This window comes from Salvelinus sp. IW2-2015, linkage group LG4q.1:29 (genome assembly GCF_002910315.2).
Source record: "Salvelinus sp. IW2-2015 linkage group LG4q.1:29, ASM291031v2, whole genome shotgun sequence".
Taxonomy (NCBI): domain Eukaryota; kingdom Metazoa; phylum Chordata; class Actinopteri; order Salmoniformes; family Salmonidae; genus Salvelinus; species Salvelinus sp. IW2-2015.
The window spans coordinates 48,481,890-48,498,724 of NC_036842.1; the positions used below are offsets into that span (position 1 = coordinate 48,481,890).

General features: G+C 42.3%; 1 protein-coding gene and 1 long non-coding RNA gene across 2 annotated transcripts; one reads left to right on the forward strand and one right to left on the reverse strand.

The window, feature by feature from the left end:
* Positions 1–130: 130 nt before the first annotated feature.
* Positions 131–4,611, reverse strand: ppib (peptidylprolyl isomerase B (cyclophilin B)). Its single transcript, XM_023984860.2, has 5 exons — positions 4,378–4,611; positions 1,113–1,226; positions 908–1,001; positions 626–810; positions 131–524 (listed from the first exon to the last, which is right to left on the reverse strand). The coding sequence occupies exons 1-5, from the start codon at positions 4,510–4,512 to the stop codon at positions 402–404; spliced, it is 651 nt and encodes a 216-aa protein (XP_023840628.1). The 5' UTR covers positions 4,513–4,611; the 3' UTR covers positions 131–401.
* A 92-nt stretch (positions 4,612–4,703) lies between these two features.
* Positions 4,704–11,751, forward strand: LOC111962069 (uncharacterized). The gene is made up of 3 exons (XR_002877072.2): positions 4,704–5,204; positions 5,965–6,039; positions 6,132–11,751. It is a non-coding gene; the product is annotated as an uncharacterized lncRNA (long non-coding RNA).
* Positions 11,752–16,835: the final 5,084 nt, after the last annotated feature.

Consider the following 16,835-nt stretch of genomic DNA (forward strand, 5'->3'; position numbering starts at 1 on the left):
TTTCTTGCAAGCTCTAACCCCAACAATGCAGTAATCAATAACAATGTAATACTAAAAATAAGGTACAACATACATAAGATTGTGACAACACTACTAAAACATTGACAATAATTGAACACTAGAAACCATCTTAACAAAACCTGGATCCTTTATTGAAGATGTATTCTTTACAAAATGAGCAGGTATCAGCTGCACGACAACCATACTGGAATGCCTGTTTGGAAATGGACCCAGTGTGCCTTTGCGTTGATCTGGCACTTAACTTCAATGGGCAGCTTCTGCTACCAGGACAACCCGCGCAGGAGCCCCGCTACAGGACCAGTGGTAAACAAAACAGAAAATTCAATGGTCTACCTACACCCCACAGTCCTGTTCCCCCATTTAATAGAGTTGACTTGTTTTTACTCCTTGGCAATCGCGAAGGGTTTCTCCACTTCAATCTTGCCACAGTCGTGGATGGACACGTCTTTGAGGGGCTTGTCCCGGCCGTCTGTCTTTGTGCCCTCGATCTTCTTCACCACATCCTGTAGGGGAGCAATACCGCAAGTGAGGGGTATGCAAACAGATTCAGCTGCAGGGGGAGGTGTGTATTTGTTCTGTGTTGGGGTGGGTGGGGAGTACTCACCGTGCCTTCCAAAATTTTGCCGAAAACCACGTGCTTGCCATCCAACCAAGGTGTCTGAATGGTGGTGATGAAGAACTGGGAGCCGTTGGTGTCCTTGCCAGCGTTGGCCATGCTCAGCCAGTAAGGTCCGTAGTGCTTCAGCTTGAAGTTCTCATCAGGGAATCGGTCTCCGTAGATGCTCTTTCCTTCAGGGAAACAAGGACATTGACGATAATCAACATTTGCATTGATGCCCATATCATTATTGGTAGTTAGAGCGATATCCAAGTGAATTCCCCTCACCTCCAGTGCCATCTCCTCTGGTGAAGTCACCACCCTGGATCATGAAATCCTTGATTACTCTGTGGAACTTGCTGCTTTTGTAGCCAAATCCTTTCTGTGAAGACAAAAAGCAATGCATTAGTCAGTACCTCAATGGTTCTACCATAACACATCCAATTTGCTAAATCGATACCCTGGGTATAAAAAATTTATTAAAAAGACTCACCTCTCCAGTTGCTAGTGTAATGAAGTTCTCAACGGTCTTGGGTACCGTTTTCCCAAACAACCCAATGACAATTCGTCCAACATCCTCATCTCCAATTCTGATGTCGAAATAAACCTGTTAAGGGAAAGAATGAGTAAATGGGTTAGCAGGAATTATCGGAAGCAACTTGTCCTCATCCTGGAATGTCATCCCTTGAGCACTACAGATAGGCCATCATGGAACTCAAGTGACATGAGAGAAATGTCACGATGCATTTACATGTCCTCCCCCCCCCCAGAGGACCACTGATGGTGCGCACATCATAAAAAATATATATATCTTCCATCCCGCGTTTCATAATGTTCCTTCAGTTCTCAAGAAGCTGAATGTAGCTCACCGGAAAAAGCTTCTGAGCAAGTGAAACAGCACCCCTCTGTCTCTACGTGTAGGCCATCTGATGCCGTCTGGTCCAAACGACTATAACATTGTTGCCGCCCATAGCATTGCATGGAATGCAAGGGAAGCCAGTGAGCATTTTGCAGTATGTTAACTTTGAGCTAAACTGAGCGAGCGCAACTGTGAATGGTCCTGACATACCATGGGAAGCCAGCTTGGGTTTTGGCCTAATTCCTATCAAATCGCATTGAGACCATACGTCATTGACAGCAACAACTTGAAGTGTTGCATCTCGTTGTGTGGTTGTCCTCCGGTGGCTAGCTAGCTAAAGTAGGCCCTTTCCTAAATCCCTAATATGGCAAATTTTAGACTTGTGGTTTTACTTAATTCTCCGTACTGTCCAGTGTCAAATCTCCCCCCTGCCAGAAATCCCCCCCCTCTAATTGCCTTAATTTTGGGGCTCGAGTCAAACTTTCTATAGAATAAACTTCACTTCAGGATAGGCAACCTAAATTAATAATGAATGCATGTTAAACATAGGTGTAAAATGTTGGCAAGCAATAAACATTTCAGAACTATGGCTGAATTATCCTTACACTTTCAAAAATACTAGTCGAATAAGACATGAGAGAGATGACGAATTTTGGCTGAGATTTGTATAGACTAATACAAATCAGTAGCGGATTTAGGTACGGGCGACATGGGCAGCCGCCCAAGGAGGCATCTTGCCGTGGGCGGTGCGGGCGCCGAAGGTTGGGGGTTCGCCCAGGGCGCCATACAAGCTAGAACCGCCACACACTTGAAATAAATAGCCAAACCGAAAACTGAGTGAAGAGCAGAAATCTCAACTAGCAAGCAAGTCGCAGCAATGAAGACGGAAGAGGGAGGGAGATGAGGAGGGAGGGAGGGAGAGGGGGGAGAGAGGGAGAGAGAGGGGGGAGAGGGAGGTTTTTCTATATGTGTGGGTGAGTTAAGGTGGCTGTGTAGGGTGTAGTGGGGTGGAGATAAGGGTGGTGTTTGTTGGGGTTGGGGGCTGGGGTTGGGTGTTTGTTTAGATATGTCGGTTGAGTTTGAAGGGGTTGAGCTATAATCTATGAAAGGGGGGGGAGGAAGGGGGGGGAGAAGGAGGGAGAGGGGGAGGGAGGGAAGGAGGGAGAGGGGGAGGGAGGGAAGGAGGGAGAGGGGGAGGGAGGGAAGGAGGGAGAGGGGGAGGGAGGGAAGGAGGGAGAGGGGGAGGGAGGGGGAGGATTTTCGGCACAAAAGCGACCAATGATTAGAATGGCGATTTGTTTGAAACAATTCATACATTGTTGTGCCCCTGGTTTGAGAGGATGGAAGTTCAATATGTAGAAGGCAGTGTTAACCATCTAACGTTACCCATGAATAAAAGTTATGCTAGAGCAAGCATTTTAGCAATGTAGCCTTAGGACAAATCAAATCAAATGTATTTATATAGCCCTTCTTACGTCAGCTGATATCTCAAAGTGCTGTACAGAAACCCAGCATAAAACCCCAAACAGCGTGTACTGTAGGACAGTGAGAGTTTCTTCAACATGTGGATAGCATTGGCATTTCTCTACAAGTAGGGTGAGTCAACACGAGCGCACACATTCGAACCATGAACAGACATATTTAGCATACTATAACGACTCAGGGTCGTTACAATAAATTGGACTAAATTGTGTTTGGTGTTTTTTAATAGTCACTGATTTAGACTAAGCAGAGGTGATTTGATGACGTTAATTGTGCAGGAAGCTCCTGTTTCTTTGCGACGCGTGGTTCTAAATCAATTGGTGTTAGTGGTCCGAAAAATACGGAAACATTAACTTCCTTTACCATGCTGTAAGGTCATGTAACTGTCTTTACATGCGATTTGTGGACTAAACCAGGCAGTTTGCTATCCGGTTTTGTGATAAAACAAAAAGGTGGTTGAATTTATTCTGCTTCTGTCTTGTCCTTTAGGCCTATGTGTCACGGTTGCAAAGCATTCATTTTCTAGAGCAAACCCAATTATCACCCAGGTTGTAAAATGGCTTTCCCATTGATTTTACCCACGCATCGCTACTGCTTAGTGGCTTTAAACCTAAAACAGCTTTTGGTATTTCATTTAAAAGGTATAGGAGTTAGACTCCGCCCAGACATGCTTGGCAGTAAGACTTGTTTGAAAGGTTGTGATTTGCAACACCGGTTTCTTAGTTCTCATTTAACCATTAGTTGCAGTAGGTTGTCCGGAAATTTGATTATGGAAGTAACACGCGAACTGCATTGCCTATAACCGGTCAAACCCAATGTTTGCACAAACAAACGCAAAAATGACTTCCAATTACGTGAGCACGTTTTTTTTTACTCGTGAATGGGCTCCCGAGTGCCGCAGGGGTCTAAGGCACTGCACCAGTGTTAAGAGGCGTCACTACAGACCATGGGTCGATGCCGGGTTGTAGCACAACCGGCCGTGAACGTGAGTCCCATAGGGCAGTGCACAATTGGCCCAGCGTCGTCCTGGTTAGGGTTTGGCCGGTGTAGGCCGTCATTGTAAATAATTTCTTAACTGACTTATTACCAAGTTGAATAAAAACAATTGCTGACGTTGGGCGCAGAGTCACACGTAGCCCCAGGCCAAATAAGTGGACGTGGCCTAGTTAACTACAGCAGCTAAAAAAAACTAGCTAGCTTAGGCCTGCATTTCGTGCAAGCATCGAGGCCGTGTATTAACTAGTAACTAACGGCTGCATCGCATTTCGCCGAGTTCGTTTCATTGTATCACGTCCTGTGACATTGTAGTTCGCAATGTTTTAGACCTGAAGTCAGACAACACAAGACGGTTTCTTACTGCAAACGTTAGCTGTGCACAAAAAAAACCTCCCGTCTTTCGATTTGCTAGATACCTTACCTTGGCCGTCACTTTTGGGCCCTTCTGTTTCTCGTCAGCGTCTGATCCGCTCGGGAAGAGCAGAAATATCACCGACCCAACGATGACCGTGACCGCAACCAAAAACTTCATCCTTCTCTCGCAGATTCGAACCATGAACAAGAAAAGTGTAGCCGTGGCGGCCCTAATGTACGTATATGTGCCGGGGGAAAAGTGGGTATATCCGGGGTGGAGACAGCTGCCTAACGCAGGTCTTTACCCTCCGCCCATGATATCCAATTGGAGGAGGTGCGGTTTTAATCTAGCCAAAATAAAACGTTTTACTATGATTGGTTTAGTCTGCACATAATGCAATGTATAACCCAATCATGGATGGATACGCGTAATGCGCACATAAAGACACATCCGTGAAGGAATTCGATTATCTGGCCCGGGTTGGTCCCTACCCCATTGAGATTTCCATTTAAAAATGGTTAAAGAGCGACTGCCCCTAAAAAACAGCGATGTGGCATTGATATGAGTCAGAAACATGTATTATAGTGTCAAACTTGACTACAAAGTGTAAAAATAATAATTTTGTTCATGAAGTCAGTCTTGTCTAAACCCGAGTTTAGAACCTCGGGGCATCACACCGAGTAAATTAAGGTTGGGTTTCGATTACAATTATGTCAATAAATCATGCCCCTTTTGTCAAACTCCACGTGTAAATTGCCCCTCCCACTTCGTTCCCCTTCATGGAATGTAGCTCAGTTGTTTCTTCGTCCTAAACCAAAGCGATCATGGCCGTTTGAGACTGAAAAGCCCTATACAGATTGACGATGCAAAGCATGCTTCCAGCTAGGTTGAAGGTGGGTATATTTTGAACCTAGTCTTCCAGCAGGATGCACACCCAACAACTATGGTTTGCATGCCCTGCAGAAGGACTCCATCATGCAGGTTGTATTTCGTTGGTCCCCAGTGGATGTCAGTATACCGGTAGTTAGACCATAGAGGTCAGTATATTTTGATAACCATTATCACTATCATAGCTGACACAGCTAGCTAATGTCAGCCTACCTCAATAAAACTCGGATTTGGCTAGGAAAAAATAACATTTCAAAAGAAGGCAAATACTTAGAAGGAAAACATTTTGTCATGATTGTGATGTCGCCATATTGACTTCAGATGCAGATTTGAAGGGACCGCTGTATTTTAGCTAGCTAACATTAGCTTTGTTAGCTATTTTTGACAAACTTTGATTGTAACAGTAATGAGTTGCAACCGATCTAAAGTAAATTTGACATAATTATGGCAAAGTTGTTTGCTACTAATTATTTGCCTACTCGAGCAATGTCATATTGCCATGCCATTCGAAATTAGTGTAATTTAGACGAAACAGTCACATTAGCCTCTGAGGTGCAACCCATGTATGTCATCTAGGGCACAAATAAATATTGGATGCAGCTTCATGTCTGACTACAACAGTGTACCAACTAGCAGTAACAAACTCAAACAGTCAATCTACATCTGTAAAGCATAGAAGTAGCTTTCAAACGAGATTACGTTATTTCTCGAGCTGTGTTTATAATTTAGGTAGGATGACAATCGTTGACCCTGTTTTTCTGTTAGACGAAGTGCATAGTTGGGTGCCAGACTGCTCCTTCTGGTAGGTTCCAGCATCCGTTCATGACCACGGGATCAAAGGTGGGTATCATAACATGTCCAGCAATGTGATTGCAATGGTTTAGAGAACTCCAAAAATAATTGAATTCACTGTTCACTTGCTTTTTTCACAGCTTGTCAGGCAAGACCTCAGAATAAGTGTGTTTCACAACAAGTACTCTTGTGACACCTCATCCGTTGTTGCCGGTCTCCCTCAACTCTGATGAAAAGGACACGCCATCATGAGGCCTCTGACCGTGACCCGAGTTACTGCCCTGACGACAGAGATGGCTTCATCGACAGGTAATGTTTGTGAAAAGTTTCTTTTTTATAAATACCCGACTTGATAAAATAGGCTAATTCCCCAGTCAAGTAGAGTCATTTTGGTTGTGAAGTGCATTAGCAAAAAGCTTTGTCCTTTAGAACAAAATGCAATGTATCACTTGGCTGTCTATTATATCACCCTGTCACGGGCACTTCCAGTCAACACCACCTAATAAGATTGGCTGCTGCAGTTGTTTGAGAGATGTCCAGTTTGCAGCTGAACATGCAGCATAGAGAAGACAAGCAAGGGGTCCCTCATCAGCATCATGCAGACATGCCCTCGCAGTGAGCATTCCTATGAATGCTCATGTTGTGGCTGACAAGTATCTAACCAGCAACCTTCACCTGTCAGCGGCAAAAGCTTTCACAGGATCATAATTTGTACAAATACAAACACTTCATTATTTTGATACATTTGATAACCCAATTGTGAAACAATTATGTAAACTGACAGTTGTTGCTTATTTTCTACTTCTTAGTTGCGTATAATGTCCAGGGCATAACCTAGCCCGGTTGAATCAGCCTGATCCCTGTGTTCACCATTCTATTTCACTTTAGATATAAAATTTGAAGTGAAATAGAAAAGGTGAATGGAGCAATCAGGATATTTCCACCAAGTTAATCATAACCACCATTGATAATGTAATCAGTGCTGTGTGTGTGTGACCGACCAGTATCTTTGAGGGGCCAGGAGCTGATCTACGCTACTATGTCCATCAATGGGGCTCTGGCAAAGACCTCACCTCCAGCCTCACATCTTGCCTGCTCACCAACAGTCTTTGATGGGGAGAACAGAATTAGGTTTAGGCTGACCTGTTCAAACTTCAACATAGGTGAGATCTGACAAACATCCCCCTCTTCAAAGGGGGAGACACTCTAGATCCAAACTGCTACAGACATAGCTATTCTACCCTGCCTTTCTAAGGTCTTTTAAAGCCGAGTTAACAAACAGATTACCGACCATTTCGAATCTCACCGTACCTGCTCCGCTATGCAATCTGGTTTCAGAGCTGGTCATGGGTGCACCTCAGCCACGCTCAAGGTCCTAAACGATATCATAACCGCCATCGATAAGAGACATTACTGTGCAGCCGTATTCATCGACCTGGCTAAGGCTTTCGACTCTGTCAATCACAACATTCTTATTGGCAGATTCAACAGCCTTGGTTTCTCAAATAATTGCCTCGCTTGGTTCACCAACTACTTTTCCGATAGAGTTCAGTATGTCAAATCGGAGGGCCTGTTGTCCAGACCTCTGGCAGTCTCTATGGGGGTGCCTCAGGGTTAAATTCTGGGGCCGACTCTCTTCTCTGTATACATCAATGATGTCGCTCTCGCTGCTGGTGATTCTTTGATCCACCTCTACGCAGTCGACACCATTCTGTATACCTTTGGCCCTTCGTTGGACACTGTGTTAACTAACCTCCAGATGAGCTTCAATGCCATACAACTCTCCTTCCGTGGCCTCCAACTGCTCTTAAATGCAACTAAATGCATGCTCTTCAACCGATCGCTGCCCGCACCTGCCCACCCGTCCAGCATCACTACTCTGGACGGTTCTGACTTAGAATATGTGGACAACTACAAATACCTAGGTGTCTGGTTAGACTGTAAACTCTCCTTCCAGACTCATATTAAATATCTCCAATCCAAAATTAATTCTAGAATCGGCTTCCTATTTCGCAACAAAGCATCCTTCACTCATGCTGCCAAACATACCCTCGTAAAACTGACCATCCTACCGATCCTCGACGATGTCATTTACAAAATAGCCTCCAACACTCTAATCAATAAATTAGATGCAGTCTATCACAGTGCCATCCGTTTTGTCACCAAAGCCCCATATACTACCCACCACTGCGACCTGTATGATCTCGTTGGCTGGCCCTCGCTTCATACTCGTCGCCAAACCCACTAGCTCCAGGTCATCTACAAGTCTCTGCCAGGTAAACCCCCGTCTTATCTCAGCTCACTGGTCACCATAGCAGCACCCACCCGTAGCACGTGCTCCAGCAGGTATATCGCACTGGTCACCCCCAAAGCCAATTCTTCCTTTGGCCGCCTCTCCTTCCAGTTCTCTGCTGCCAATGACTGGAACGAACTGAAAAAAATCTCTAAAGCTGGAGACTCTTACCTCCCTCACTAGCTTTAAGCACCAACTGTCAGAGCAGCTCAAAGATCACTGCACCTGTACATAGCTCATCTGTAAATAGCCCATCCAATCTACTTCATCCCCATACTGTATTTATTTATCTTGCTCCTTTGCACCCCAGTATCTCAACTTGCACATCCTACCATTCCAGTGTTTAATTGCTATATTGTAATTACTTTGCCACCATGGCCTATTTATTGCCTTACCTCTCTTATCCTACCTCATTTGCACATGCTGTATATAGATTTTTCTACTGTATTATTGATTGTGTTTGTTTATTCCATGTGTAACTCTGTGTTGTTGTATGTGTCGAAATGCTTTGCTTTGTCTTGGCCAGGTCGCAGTTGCAAATGAGAACTTGTTCTCAACTAGCCTACCTGGTTAAATAAAGGTGAAATTAAAATAAAAAAACATGTATCTCTAACTGCCATTGGTAATAGAACAGTGAAGTTTGTGTCCACAGAAACATGGATGGGGCTGCACATGGAGACTTGCAAGATGCTGTTATGAAGTCCAGACTGGCTTGATACTTATGTCTCTTAATGGAGAGAGACCTGGCACTCTCTGCATTCAAATTTTACTTGCATTGTCTTTTATTATTTAAATGTATAGTGTCAGTCATTATGGGGAGGGAAAACCCTGTATGTTCTGCACCAGGATCAGAGAACTCCTGTTGTATACAGGACACCACACAGGAAGGTATGACCACTCACATGTTTGCCAAGGCAGCCCCATTACCGCCAGACAAAATGCAGATAGGCACAGTATATCAGCTGGGAATGACCAAAGATGAAGGTGCACATTGTTATATTAGCAGGACACTGCTTCTATGGTATTATGTAGGCCTACAGACTTGTTTATTCTACATGGACCTGTTACTACATTTGAAAATGATCAAGATAGACTATCTTATTAAGGCAGGCTGCCTAGTTTGAATGCACTGGTGGGAGTAGAAGTTGATACAGGTGCAGCTGTCCCAGTCAGAGGACAAGGATGGGGAGAGAGACTTGGGGTTATGGTTTTTAGTTGCAGCTCCCATTTATTTGATCCTTTAAATGATCCATTTCACTTCCGTAAGTGCAAAAAAATATATTTGCATTAGTATAATTTTAAACATTCGATTATTCCTCATAAATACATTTCTTAAACATTTACAAAATATATTCATCTCAAAGCAAATCAAACATTACTATCCATACGCAGCAACATCAAAACATACTGACACTAATAAACAACAATGCATCGAAATGCGTTCTATACTCATGAAAAAGCAAGTAAAATGTAAACAATATTTCAGGTTACTCACATTGGACACTGGGAAGCACAGATTACAGAAATAAATGCGGGAGAGTTCTTCACAACTGCATTGGTTGTTTGGCGCTGAATTAAAAGACAAAGGAACTCAGGTATTTAACAAGGGAAATTGGTTGCAGGTGCGCTCAGAGCCAGTGTTGCCAAATTAGCGACTTCGTCGCTATATTTAGCGAGTATTCAGACCCCTCTAGTGACACATTTTCAAAAAAGTGACTGGCGACAAATCTAGTGACTTTTTCTGGTGTTATTTGAGACTTTTGGAGACTGACGTGAAAGCACGTATCGTTCTTACTCTTCTCAACGAGCAGCGGGTGCTGCTGTGGGCTCCACCCCGTCCCAAAGCACAGGGGTGGAGGGACTGCGGCCCAGTCCTCGCGCAGCAGTCCCTCCCAGCTGCAGTCAAAGAAGGAGATGTTCACCCCTCCGAGTCCAGACTGCAAATTAATCGCTCATGTGGGAAGCCACCGCTGTCTGATCCCACCCTGGCTTACATAAAAAAATACAATTAACCTGAATTAGGGCCAGACTAGTTACCATAATTTTCTCACATTGCCATTGACAGTTTTTTCTATTGTCTCTTTTTGGTCCATTTAGATTGTTAATGTAGATTGTATACAAATTTTATATTTTTTATGTTATGGTTAAAAATGTTCATGTTTTACTGTGACTTGTTGTAGGCTCCTAAGTGGACCATAGGTTAAAAACCAAACCAAATTAAGAAAAATAAAAAACAAAACATAAAATAAACAACAAAGTAACTTCGCCAGTGTCTATTTTGGGTCACTTTTGCCGGTCCCAAGCCCGGATAAAGGAGGAGGGTTGGAATTGTGACCAAAAAAAAGAAATTTCATTTGTAGTTCTAAACATAGTGTAACGACCCTGGGTTTATAAGCTCGCTGGACTTCGGGCTAGAAGGTCGAGGGTTCGAGACCTGCTCCCTGCCTGTTTCATTACAATATTTAGGGTGTTTTTTACTCACCTTTTGTCTCTCCCACGACGTTTTTCCTCTCCTACAGCGTCCATCACAATTACATTAACATGGCCAATTATGCAAATTAGGTGATGACGCCATTTCGCGACTTTTAGGACAGCCAATAGCTACTTTCCTAACTGAGGAGTTGGCAACACTGCAAGCAAGTCATCCTCACTACAAGCCCTCTGCCTCAGCACTGCATTCCTTTATTCCATTACACATTGCTTTCAGGTGACTCTGTTTTAAAAGATCAGGAACCAGTAGCTAGGTGAAACAAAAAGAACCAGTAGCTAGGTGAAACAAAAAAGCTGGTCCAGATGCATCATTCGAACAATAATAATTAGCCAGCCAGCTAACGTTAGCTAGCTAGACAAGACAAAAATAATTGACCTGCCAGTCCATCTGCAAATTTGTAATAAAACTCAATGTTATCAAAAACAGATAAAACATTTAAAAACACTTAAATGTACATAGAGCTCTCTGCTTAGGCTGCTGCCATGGCAACAACATAGCTGTAATGTAGAAGTAAGTTTGAAAAACCTAGCAACTTGGGTGTGTTCGTAAATTCATTCTGGAGTGCGCTTTGGGCGTTGTCAGACTGTTTGTAAATTCAGAGCGTTCAGACCTCACCAAAGCTAACTGGCTAACTTGCTAGCTACGTCCAGACCAGTGGCGATTTTAACATGCAAATCTTGGTGGGGAAAACTCAAACATTAAAAAAATAAAAATAAATGCATGCCAGCAAAGACACTACACAACACAAAAAAATACATTAATTGCACTATAACGGTGGCAAGCGGTGCCCACAAACTTTTAGGGCCTACATAAAGCTGGCCCAACAGCAGAGCTTTCTTTCCAGCACAATGGAGTGAATCCTTTACCACCGCTACACCTGGCTGTCAGTGAAAAAATTAATTCAGCCTCGTTTAAAAACATAGCTGATATGGCTGACTTGCTTATTAAGCAAATATGGTTTCTACTTACAATTTAGATGTACAAACGATGGCATAAGGGAACGATAAGAGTCATTCGGTAATTTCGATTAAGAAATTAATGAGCGAATGACAACGGACGTTGTCAATATAGTAACTACGTGTTCAGCACTTTTGAAATGTACAGCAACAGAATGCAGAACGTGGGCTGCTCTTACAGTATTTAACCTGTACACCAAGTCAGAACCGTAGGATAATCAAAGGGAGCATATAAGCAGACAATGAAACTTACAATATTAGATGATGACATTTCTCAAAAACAGGTTATAGGCTACAAGTGCAGCACCACCGAGTCAGAACAGTAACGTTAGGCGAAATTAAAAGGTGAAAATAGACCAAATTATTAGGGTGAGGCACATGGGCTACTAACAGCTTACTACACAACATACACTTAGTATTACTTTCTTAGCTACAATATACATATCTCCCTTGCATATTGCATAATTTATGCAGCAGCATACAAGACATTTTTGGACTCACCTTGGCTTCGGATGTGCTCACTTAAACATGAAGGTGGTTTTGTCATCAAACTTTGTCAAACACACAGCCACCATTGAATAGCAGGCTACTGGTTGCTTTGCACTGCTTGCAGTCAGCCACTGATTCCTTACAAACGACTCATTGTTGAATTTGCAATTTCCAACTTGTTGTGTAATCTTTATGTCCAATGGCCGATGAGCACCGATACGCTTTATCTATAATTTCTCTTCATTATTTCTCATCATATGACAAGGATTAAAAAATTTGCCAGTAGATTGTCAACTTGAGTCATGATGATGACTCCTAGCTAAGACTTTGAAAGTAAGATGTTGACATGAACAGTCCAATCTAAGCTACTGTACATATAACGTGATTTGATGTCATTTTATCTGTGGCCAGTGATCTTGAGCCTTCTTGGAAGGGCACTTGTAATATAACTCTATGGCATTTAAATTTCAGTCAAAGGGCTGAAATTTTGGATGTCTATTATTTCTCCTTCTCTAAGGACATACACTTTGCGATGACGTAGTGTCCTCATGAGTGACAGAACACTGAACCAATCACTGCGCAATGCTCCTATTTTTTGCTGGCACGCCCCACCACCACAGAAAGCACTGAGATATGCTGAAACGCCTGCATTTTGGAGCTGCCTTACTCAAGAAAACAAATAATTGAACATGCGTGTATGCAGCTTTATTAACTCAGTGATATATATTTTTTTTTACATAGTTTGTAAACTGATATGTGACACGTAATAATTCCAAAATAACATGCAAAACATGCAAGCCCCCTTTTTTTTTGCGAAAAATGTGGGGCTCAAAACAGCACAGCACAAAACAACACAGTTACCAACGCTCTAGAAAACATGAAAACAGCCTAACAGGCTCTGCCCCACCTGCCCTGAATGACGGGTCGCCACTGGTACAGACACAAATGAGAGAACACCTCACTCTGATTATTTTACTCGCTGTAGCAGAGCTGGTTAGGCTGTTTTCAGGTTTTCCAGAGCGTTGGTAACTGTGCTGCTGGCAACAATTTAATTTGGCTTTTTTGCCATATTCAACCGGTGCTGAGTGTTTTTAAATTCATCAGTTATTCTGCGCTCTGGCACACTCAGACAAGACTGCTCTGAAATCGGAATAGATAGCCAGAGCGAATTTACAAATGCACCCATTATCTACTTTAGCAATGAAGCCCGAGGAGTTATGGTATATGGCTAATATACCACGACTAAGGGCTGTTCTTATGCACGACGTAATGCGTAGTGCCTGGACACAGCCCTTAGCCATGGTATATTGGCCATATATCACAAACCCCTGAGGTGCCTTATTGCTATTATTAACTGGTTACCAATGTAATTAGAGCAGTAAAAATACATGTTTTATTAAATACATGAATAAGGACCCCTTAAAATTAAGAGTTACCAAAATACCTGATACAATAAAAAATGTATATATGAGTGCCTTCTAAATTTCACAATAAATTGAATACCTGAATTCCTACCAAAATCACTGAACTACATTCATTATTTGTCTGTGCCAGTAAAAGGTTTCATGTGCTATAATTCAGATATGTCACGACTTCCGCCGAAGTCGGTTCCTCTCCTTGTTCGGGCGGCGGTCAGCGTCGCCGGTCTTCTAGCCATCATCGATCCACTTTTCATTTTCCTTTTGTTTTGTCTTGTTTTCCCACACACCTGGTCTCATTTCCCTCATTACATGTTGTGTATTTAACCCTCTGTTCCCCCCATGTCTTAGTGCGGAAATGTTTATTGTGAGTGCATGTGCATGTATTCGCTGGTGCGCGACGGTTTTTGTACCGATTTGTTTGTTCTGGTTTCCGGTGTTTTTTATGAATAAAACTGCTCCGTTGATTACCCAGTTTTGCTCTCCTGCGCCTGACTTCCCTGCCGCCAGTTACGCACTCCCTTACAAGATAATATCTGATGGATTAGAAAAATTCAAAAAGTTTGGAGTATCTTCAGCCTTTGTCCAACTGTTGCATTTATTGGAATTGTTTTTAAAACCTAAAACCTACCGTTGCTACTGAAAGGCTGTAAGATTGATCATCCCACTGTTATTGATCTAGATGAATGTTGGGAATGTATTAATAGACAAGGCAGTGACTTTGGATGGAAAGTTTGCTGAGAAGAGTTGGAGGTTGGCCCTTCTGTGGTGATGGGGGATGTTCCTCCATGTTTACTCCGGATCCTGTTGATCTAATCTTGGTAGAAAAAAATAAAATATTGGTCAGAAGGGAGTGGCATAGGGGAACTGGTTGACAATTACATTAGTAGAAGCTTTAATAGTTTTTTAAATCAAGGACCCAGATAGTGGTCATACAGGAGCAGGTGTTTACATTCCTGAATTTAATGTGGAGATATGTTGAAGACTTACAGATAAAAATAATAATAATAATTTAAAAAAATTATTTAACCTTTATTTAACTAGGCAAGTCAGTTAAGAGCAAATTCTTATTCACAATGATGAACTAATGAATTGTCAATATACTGAGTTGAACTGTTGGCGATAGTAACTGCTCTCCAGTGGGTGGAGGACACTCAAACGGTCAGAAATGTAGTATGCTCAGATTCCCTGTCTGTATCAGTTGTGTGCATTCATGTTTGCCAGGTAAAGCCAGGCTTCCCCAAATATTTGACCAATAAAAATCTAAAAATGTAATAATTTATCTTTCGTCTCTTTGTGTGTTCATAATTTTCCCCAAAAACATAGAAAAATTATTTGATAAAATAATTAATTTGGCCGTTACTACTATAGCCCATAGAAAGGCATTGAATAACACGTTCACAAATGGCCAAAAAGACAGTAAAAAAATGTATCATAAGGAATAAGGTTTTGAAGTGTCTGTACTATATCTAAAAGATATAAGAAAACTCAGGAAATATATATTTGTAATTTTTTTGCACATATTTAACACCTTATTTTTGTTGGCACAGAACTACCACCATACTTCCATTCATTTGTATGGGTTAACTTCAGACGAGTCCCGTAGAGCAAACCGTTCGGACGCTACAGACATTTTGTGAGAAGACTGATTTTCGGGAGGTCTGACAAACACCACTCTAGCTCTGCCACCTTCCACAGCAAATGCGGATGGCTGACATAGGCGGATGTGGCAGATTGAGACGCAGCCCATCCAGATATCTCTTAAGGATTAAAACAGTTACAGAGTTAATGGCTGTGATAGGAGAAATCAACATTATAGTTACTCCACAATACTAACCTAAATGACAGAGTGAAAAGAAGGAAGCCTGTACAGAATAAATTTATATAATTGATATTCATGCTCCACTGGGTAGAGGTGAAGACAAATGTAAGATTAAAGCCATTATGATAGATGTGTGGCAGAAGAGGTGGGACTCAGAGCCCAAGAGCCAGCATTTACAGTTGAAGTCGGAAGTTTACATACACTAATGTTGGTGTCATTAAACCTCGTTTTTCAACCACTCCACAAATTTCTTGTTAACAAACTATAGTTATGGCAAGTCGTTTAGGACATCTACTTTGTGCATGACACAAGTCATTTTTCCAACAATTGTTAACAGATAGATTATTTCACTTATCGTTCACTGTATCACAATTCCAGTGGGTCAGAAGTTTACAAACACTAAGCTGACTGTGCCGTTAAACATCTTGGAAAATTCCAGAAAATGATGTCATGGCTTTAGAAGCTTCTGATAGGCTAATTGACATCATTTGAGTCAATTGGAGGTGTACCTGTGGATGTATTTCAAGCCCTACCTTCAAACTCAGTGCCACTTTGCTTGACATCATGGGAAAATCAAGCCAAGACCTCAGAAAAAGAATTGTAGAACGTCTGAAGGTACCACGTTCATCTGTACAAACAATAGTACGTACACAAGTATAAACACCATGGGACTACACAGCCATCATATCTGTCTCCTAGAGATGTCTCCTAGAGATGAATGTACTTTGGTACGAAAAGTGCAAATCAATCCCAGAACAACAGCAAAGGACCTTGTGAAGATGCTGGAGGAAACAGGTACAAAAGTATCTATATCCACAGTAAAACAAGTTCTATATCGACAAAACCTGAAAGGCTGCTCAGCAAGGAAGAAGCCACTGCTCCAAAACTGACATAAAAAAGCCAGACTACGGTTTGCAACTGCACATCATGACAAAGATCGTACTTTTTGGAGAAATGTCCTCTGGTCTGATGAAACAAAAATAGAACTGTTTGGCCATAATGACCATCGTTATGTTTGGAGGAAAATGGGGGAGGCTTCAAATCCGAAGAACACCATCCCAACCGTGAAGCACGGGGGTGGCAGCATCATGTTGTGGGGGTGCTTTGCTGCAGGAGGGACTGGTGCACTTCACTAAATAGATGGCATCATGAAGAAAGAAAATTATGTGGATATATTGGAGTAACATCTCAAGACATCAGTCGGGAAGTTAAAGCTTGGTCGCAAATGGGTCTTCCAAATGGACAATGACCCCAAGCATACTTCCAAAGTTGTGGCAAAATGGCTTAAGGACAACAAAGTCAAGGTATTGGAGTGGCCATCACAAAGCCCTCTCCTCAATCCTATTGAAAATTTGTGGGCAGAACTGAAAAAGCG

Bases quoted from the DNA above. Each gene is read 5' to 3' on its own strand.
- ppib (XM_023984860.2), bottom strand. From the start codon at position 4,512: ATGGTTCGAATCTGCGAGAGAAGGATGAAGTTTTTGGTTGCGGTCACG. The intron at 1,002-1,112 runs GTGAGTCTTTTT...TTGTCTTCACAG, and splicing joins TTACACTAGCAACTGGAGAG to AAAGGATTTGGCTACAAAAG. The intron at 525-625 runs GTGAGTACTCCC...GCTCCCCTACAG, and splicing joins GCAAAATTTTGGAAGGCACG to GATGTGGTGAAGAAGATCGA.